The sequence below is a fragment of the Cotesia glomerata genome, linkage group LG1, assembly GCF_020080835.1.
Source record: "Cotesia glomerata isolate CgM1 linkage group LG1, MPM_Cglom_v2.3, whole genome shotgun sequence".
In the NCBI taxonomy this organism is placed as follows: domain Eukaryota; kingdom Metazoa; phylum Arthropoda; class Insecta; order Hymenoptera; family Braconidae; genus Cotesia; species Cotesia glomerata.
The window spans coordinates 18149266-18157672 of NC_058158.1; the positions used below are offsets into that span (position 1 = coordinate 18149266).

The 8407-nt window shown below is 30.4% G+C and overlaps 1 protein-coding gene across 1 annotated transcript; it reads left to right on the forward strand.

Annotated features, from left to right (window-relative positions):
• Positions 1–376: 376 nt before the first annotated feature.
• On the forward strand, positions 377–1216 carry LOC123262005. The gene has a single exon (XM_044724012.1). The coding sequence runs from the start codon at positions 377–379 to the stop codon at positions 1214–1216; it is 840 nt and encodes a 279-aa protein (XP_044579947.1).
• Positions 1217–8407: the final 7191 nt, after the last annotated feature.

The window sequence follows — 8407 nt, forward strand, 5'->3', positions numbered from 1 at the left end:
GATCAATCATATTTGATGACTCTATAGCTCATTGTGAGGTGCATGCGCATCAACCGTATGCGTCATCAACACTAAACAACAACGATGAAGTGAGGATAACAATTCAAAATCAAAACTTGTGTATACTTCCAAGCAAAAGTGTAATACTACTGTACTACATATCACCGGTAAATTCACGAAAAATGATGATACAGCTGTTGCCGATACAACTAAATTTGTAAACATGGGAATAGCTCATATGATCAAAGAGTTTCGGCTATTGATAAATGGATATGAAGTGGATCGGAATAACAATGTTGGTATAACTAGTTTAATGAAAGGATAGTTATCATTTAGCCCAAATCAATTGAGTACTTTGGAAAATGCCGGCTGGTTGATGGATAATGAGGTTAAGTTTACTGATAATGCAGGAAACTTTGACTTTATCATTCCACTTAATATTTTAAGTGGTTTTGCTGAAGATTATCTTAAAGTTTTGATGAATGTTCAACTTGAGATAATTCGAACGATATCAAACAGTGATGTAAATTCTTACATCCAAACAAATGCTGCTGCTGCTGCTGCTGAAGGAGTAAAAATCACACTTCAAAAAATTGAATGGATTGTACCATACATAACCCCAGCAGATGAGGAAAAAATTCAAACTTTGAATTACATCACCAATGATCCTGCTATACCAATAAGTTTTCGGACTTGGGAATTGTATGAGTATCCTCTGTTACCTGCAACTTCAAAACATGTTTGGGTAGTCAAAACCTCAACTCAGCTTGAAAAGCCACGTTACGTTGTTCTTGGATTCCAAACAGCAAAGAAAAATGATGCTCGGAAAGATGCTAGCAAATTTGATCACTGCAATTTACGGAACATCAAATTATTTTTAAATTCACAAAGTTATCCCTATGGTGACTTAAATTTAGATATACCTCACAACCAGTATGCTTTATTACATCATATGTACACAGACTTTCAAACATCATACTATAACAAAGAAGCCGAACCGCTCCTATCAAAAAAGAAATTTTTGGATCAAGCACCACTGTGTGTAATTGATTGCTCCAAGCAGAACGGTGCTATAAAATCTGGACCAGTAGACATTCGACTGGAATTTGAATCAGTTGATCAGTTTGCAGCCAACACAAAAGCATACTGTTTAATTATTCACGATCGTATCATTGAATACAATCCTATAAGCAGCACTGTCCGTAAATTAGTGTAAAAGAATGGTTGTTACTTTCAATCGAACACCAACTGTGCATTATATGCATGTTTGAAAATATGCATATAAAAATGCAAGAAAGGGGGAGTGGGAACAACCTGCGAGAGACAGAGACAGATTTAAAAACAGAATTTCAATAATCAGTGAAAAATTAGATCCAATATTAAATAGAAAATTATCACAAATAAAACTTTCCAAGTAAATGTATAATGTTTAAGATAATAATAATATCTATATGTATCAAATGAAATTTTTATTGATAAATAAAAAAAATTTTTTTATAAAATATGCACATTATTATTTCAATACATATGTTTCTTTATACTATAAGTAGAATAATACAAAACATTTTCTTTTTACTTATTTTTCTAAATTACATTGTAAGCAAAATTTTCGATATGGATATAAATATATACCGGATATTTCCCAATCAGCACCAGTTATAGGATAATGTCGCTTGCAGAATGAATATTCTTTGATTTCTTCATTGTGTTTTAGATGTTCTGGTTATTTATCCTAAATAAAGCGTATTCCTCTTTTGGCGAAGTGAAGTAAAAAGTGTAAATCCAGGCAGGCCAGATCTCGAGGATGCATCTTTCGTAGAGTGGTCAATTGATTGAAAAGTTGAACTGATTTGTTGTAGCTGGGTTGACAACCATAAAATTTTAAATACCATAATTCGAGTTGTTGAACGTTTTGAAATGCACAAGCTTCTAAATAGCCAGTTGAAGTGTGCACTGCAGATGGACACTTGAAACGTGTAAATTGAATTTTATCAATTGAATAATGACGCATTTTTGTTAAATCTATGATCACAACAGATGGATCATCAATTAATTTTTCAAGCCATTCTTTCTATTGTTCACATTCAACATGTAAATAGCTCAAATAACACTTTAAATTATTAAAAATTCCCCCAAGTACATTATACTCAGTTTTACCGACATCTCAGCTAATTCCATGACGACGTCCATTTTAGTCGAGATTTTACTTAATAACAGATGCACTAGTAATCGTCATTGGAGGCTTAAATAAATGATAGTCGGACTCATAAACACCATTGAATTGATATTCATTAGTAATCTTGGTGACACAAAATTCCTTGACTGTAAATGAACCGTTTGGAATAATATAACCGGTAAAATCAATTAAATATTCCATATTTCACTTTTTTTTGGAACTGGCAAATTAAAGAATTATAAGCTTAGCCTCAATTGGTAGACTGTCCGGATGGTCTTCAGAATATTTATAGCTTATTAATAAAAAATTTTAAATTGAGAATATGTTACTTTAACTTTTTTATCATCAGTAATTTCGTCTTTCATCAAACTAACAACGCTGTCTATGGAAATATAAAATTCACTAAAAGATTCTCTAGATGTTTCACTAGAAGTTTCACTAGAAGCTTTAGTATTACTGGATGAAACACTTACTTCATCGAACTCGATTTACGCAGAATGATCACATAAATCGTCGCATGAGTGAAGTTTGAAATAAATTTAAATTCTTAGGAACAAAAATACGTAAATTTTTAGTATGATTAATGATTTAAAAAATTACCGCAATCGTTTACGATTCATTGTAGAGTTAGTGTTGAACGATACGTAATTCAAGTTTTTGGAACTTCTGTGTAATTTTCAAGAGTTTTTGGTTTAAATTAAGTTTATCCACACAGTTTAAACAATATACTTTTGTATACGCAGTTTTACTTACTTAAGTAAGTCGTCAATTAGATTTAGTTTATCCACACAATGTGAACAAGATACTTTTGTATACGCAGTTTTACGGAAATTGCCAGTTATTTCTATTAGTTTCTTGATTATTTCAAGTCTTTCAGCACAATTCGAACAGTTTACTTTTTCGCGAGCAGCTTTAATCACCTCAAAATTTTCATGCAAATCAATAATTTTCCCAACAAATATCCCGATATCCTTAGATGGAATGTCACCAAAATAACTTTCTATTGAATCGTCAAAATCGTCCCAGTAAGGTGGCTGACTTCTGAGAAAGGCGCATTCGATATCAGTCAATTTATCCATGGATTATACAACTGATTTAAATAATTGCAAGCAGAGGACTAAAATTTGGAGGCAAGTAGATATAACTCCCCACCAATGATCCCCTCCCAACGACGCCAAAAACAGGTTTAAACTTGTCGGATGACGTAAAAACATGATGTAACCGAAAGAAGGGAGGTTAAAAAACGTTGAAATTCACTATGACGACGCTAAAAAACAGGTTCAAACTTGTCGGATAACGTAAAATCACGATGTAATCGAGGGAGGAGGGGCTAAAAAGCGTTAAAATTAAAAAAACTCTTATCCCCACATCGATAAAACAGAACATCAGTCTGTATCAAACCGACTGTTAACAATAACCTGCATTCGATAACATAGATCTCCAGTTAACATCAAACTATCGACAAAAACTTACCTCAAATCGATAAATAAACTTCAATACCTGCACCTCCATTTCATCCCACCAGAGCGGCGTAAGTATCGAACTTTCTCGCATATACTTATACTACAAGTCATTTGAATATATACAAAATTCATCATCACATCAAATAAGTGCATATCACATCAACACCTAAGCTGATACACGGCAAAGGTATCAGCTCTGCTGTTGGGTCGGTAGCATTTTGACCTCAAACAATCGATCAACAAATCGAGTATAATCCCCCAACAGTCGGTAAAAATCGATCACCAAATCGATAATAATCCTCAACAGTCGATAAAAATCGATGATAATCCCCAACGGTAAAAATCGATCAACAAATCGATCGGTCGGCACAGTTTCGCCAGAAAAAAAAAGTAGGTAAAGTAGGGAGGAGATATATAATATTAAGGCGGGAATGCGCAAACTTTAAAATGAGAAATGGCGCTGCGATTGATGAAACCACTATTACAGGAAATAACGATTCAGCAAGAAAATAAGCTAAGAGATAGCGTTAGTAAGACAATTGAATTAGAATAATTGTAATGTTGTACATAATATAAAACACCCGTAGAACGAATAAAGAAATTAATGAAATCACAAAGAAGTACCGTTTAATAAAATAATTAATACCTGTAAAATTAAAATATGACAATCCAATCGCAATAATACACCAGAAGCTTGAAAAATTATATTCTATAACTTGAAAATTAATTTTCTCAACAAATTTATAATTATCGGTAGTCTATATTGACTAAAAAATACAATAAAAAAATGATTGGTGTAGAATTGAAATAAATATTTTTAAAGAAATAAACAGTAAAAAAATATTAATATGTAATTTTTAATTGATTTATAGATTATAAAAATTAGAAAAAATATTAAAAATTTATTGCCAGGATATATCTATTGACAAACAGTAAAATGTAAATTATTAATTACAGTGTACACACAGTTATCAATAAAATGCTTTAAATATTTTATGCTTAATTTGTATCAATTACTTTCCCAGCAAATCATTTTAAGCCAAAAATCGAATCTGACAATTGAATTTAAAAAGAAATTTGCCACGCAATTATAATTAATAAGCTGTGAAATGTGAATTGTTTAGTACTGTGTAAAAACAGTAATAAATAAAAAATCTGAAATGTCAGGGACTTGATATTTATCAATTATGTTCTGTGTAAGTCACTTTTAGGATCTAATTCAATCGGATAACTGTTCAACATAAAAATTTATGGCCACAATATAATTTTTAATTAACAATAAAATGCAAGTAATTGATTACTGTGTATCAACAGTTATATATGAATACAAAAAATATTTGATATTTTATGTAGATTAATTATTTTCTGTGCGGATAAATTGACGTTGAATATTATAATATATAATATAGGTTGAAAAACAAAATTATCGCTTCAAAGTAATTATTTTTAATCTGTTAAATGATAATTGTTAATTACTGTGTACAGACAGTAATTAATAATATGATAAAATTGACTTATATTAAATATTGATTAATGATTTCCTATAAAAATCAATTTATGCCACAAATTATATCAGACTAGTAGTTTTATAAGAAATTATTGCCACGAAATATAATCAAGTCAACAGTTAAATTAAATTAATCAACTACTGTGTACACCCAGTTATTAATAAAATGCCAAAAGTATCTGATATTTTATGGTGGTTAATCATTTTGAGTGTAGATCAATTTACGTTGAATATATTGGTTTAAAAAAAAATTATCGCTTCAAAGTAGTTATTTTTAATCTGTAAAATGACAATTGTTAATTACTGTGTACAGACAGTAATAACAAAAATGCTGAAATTGTCATATTAAATATTGATTAATTACTTCCGATACAAATCAATTTATGCCACAAATTATATCAGACTATTAGTTTTATGAGAAATTATTACCACGAAATATTATCAAGTCAACAGTTAAATTAAATGAATCAACTACTGTGTTCACTCAGTTATTAATTAAACGCCAAAAGTATCTGATAATTCATGGTGGTTAATCATTTTAAGTGTAGATCAATTAACGTTGAATATATTAGTTTGAAAACAAAATTATCGCTTCAAAGTTATTATTTTTAATCTGTAAAATGATAATTGTTAATTATGTCGTACAGACAGTACTAACTAAAATGCTGAAATTGTCTTATATTAAATATTGATCAATCATTTCATTTACAAATCAATTTATGGTACAAATTATATCAGACAATTAGTTTTATAAGAAATTATTGCCACGAAATATTATTAAGTCAACAGTTCAATTAAATTAATCAACTACTGTGTACACCCAGTTATAAATAAAATGCCAAAAGTATCTGATATTTTATGGTGGTTAGCTATTTTGAGTGTAGATCATTTTACGTTGAATATATTAGTTTAAAAAATAAATTATCGCTTCAAACAAGTTATTTTTAATCTGTAAAATGACAGTTATTAATTGTTGTGTACAGACAGTAATTAATAAAATGCTGAAATTGTCTAATATTGAATATTGATTTATGGTTTCCTATACAAATCAATTTATGCCACAAATTATATCAGACAATTAGTTTTAGAAGAAATTATTGCCTCGAAATATTATCAAGTCAACAGTTAAATTTAATTAATCAACTTCTGTGTACACCCAGTTATTGATAAAAGGCCAGAAGTATCTGATATTTTATGGTGGTTAATCATTTTGAGTGTAGATCAATTTAAGTTGAATATTACACCATATAATATTAGTTTAAAAAACATTTACTGCTTTAAACTAGCAATTTTCAATCTGTGAAATGATAATTGTTACTAACTGTGTACAGACAGTAATTAATGAAATACTGGAAATATCTTGTATTGAATATTGATTAATTAGTTTCTATTGAAACTTGAATTAATTGAAAATTAAATTAATTAATTACTGTGTACACCTAGTTATTAACAAAATTCTAAAAGTATCTTATAGTTTATGTTGATTAATTATTTTCAGTGTAGGTCAATTTACGTTGAAAATTATAATATACAGGGTGTCCAAGAAGTCGCGCACCCCATTGTAGGCATCGAAAGAGAAAAATATTCTGAGACGAAAAGTCCTTAGCCATTTTTGAATCAGACGCATGGATAATTAATAATTAATTAAAGAAAGTGACCAATCAGGAGTGCGCGACAGAAGAATGGAAAGTGAGTGGAAAGGCAGAAAGAGACGCGAGAGTAAGACGAGAGATCTGCTGCCTGCGTCTCGCGCAGTAGACCGAGAGTGGGGACGGAACAAACGTGGACGGCGGACGTATGTGATGCTAGGTGACCGTGTGAGATCGTGCGCTAGTGTGGACTAGCGTCAGTGTAACGGTAACAATTCACGTATGAATGTGAGTGAGGATATTTTTATTTTTTTTATTACAGGCACAAGATTTGACCAAATTCGACAGAAAAAAAGGAGATTTTACTGAACTTAATCGGCACGACTGAATTTTGATTATTAATTGAAATAATTGAAGAAATTTTTAATGAAGAATCAGTAGCGGGGCTCAGAAAAAGGCAGAGGGCAAAAGTTACTGGACTTTTTTATTCATTAAGAAAATTAAAGTAATTGTTGATTAAACAATCATTAACAAGGCACTGGGCGGCTGTGTCTGAATTTTTTTTTTTATTTGAAGTAATTAAAGTAATCGTTAATTGAAAAATAGGTAGCGAGGGTCAGTTAGAGGCCTTGGGTAGCCATGACAAAATTTTGATTTTTAATTAGAATAATTAAACTAACTTTCAAATAAAAAATAAGTAGCGAGGGTCAGCAAGAGGCACTGGCCAGCTATGGATGAATTTTTATTAGTATTTCGAATGATTAAAATAATTTTTAATTAAAAAATAAGTAGCAAGGGTGTGTAAGAGACACTGGGCGGCTTGGGATAAATTTTTATTTCGATCTAGAATAATTGAAGTAATTTATAAATGAAAAATAAGCAGCAAGGGTGAGTAAGAGGTACTGGGTGGCTATGAATAAATTTTTATTTTTATTCGGAAAAATAAGAATAATTTCCAATTGAAAAATAAGTAGCGAGGGTCGGTTAAAAGCATTGGGAGGCTATGAATGAATTTTTAATTTTATTTGGAATAATTAAAGGAATTTTTAAATGAAAAACAAGTAGTGAGGGTCAGTGAGAGGCAATGAGCAGCTATGAATTAATTTTAGTTTTTATTCGGAATAGTAAAAGTAATTTTTAATTAAAAATTAATTAGCGAGGGTCAGTTAGAGGCACAGAGCGACTATGGATAAATTTTGATTTTTATTTCGAATAATCAGCGTAATTTTCAATTGAAAAATAAGTAACGAGGGTCAGTTAGAGGCACAGAGCGACTATGGATGAATTTTGATTTTTATTTCGAATAATCAGCGTAATTTTCAATTGAAACGTAAGTAGCGAGGGTCAGTTAGAGGCCCAGAGCAGCTATGCATGGATTTTTATTATTATTTCGAATGATTAGAGCAATTTTTATTCAGAAAATAAGTAGCGTGGGTGTGTTAGAGACACTGAGTGAGTAGGAATGAATTTTTATTTCTAGTTGGAATAATAAAAGTATTTTTTAAATGAAAAACAAGTAGTGGGGGTCAGTGAGAGGCAATGAGCAGCTATGAATTAATTTTTATTTTTATTCGGAGTAATAAGAGTAATATTTGATTGAAAAATAAGTAGCGAGGGTCAGTTAGAGGCCCTGAGCAGCTTTGAATGAATTTTTATTATTATTTCGAATGAT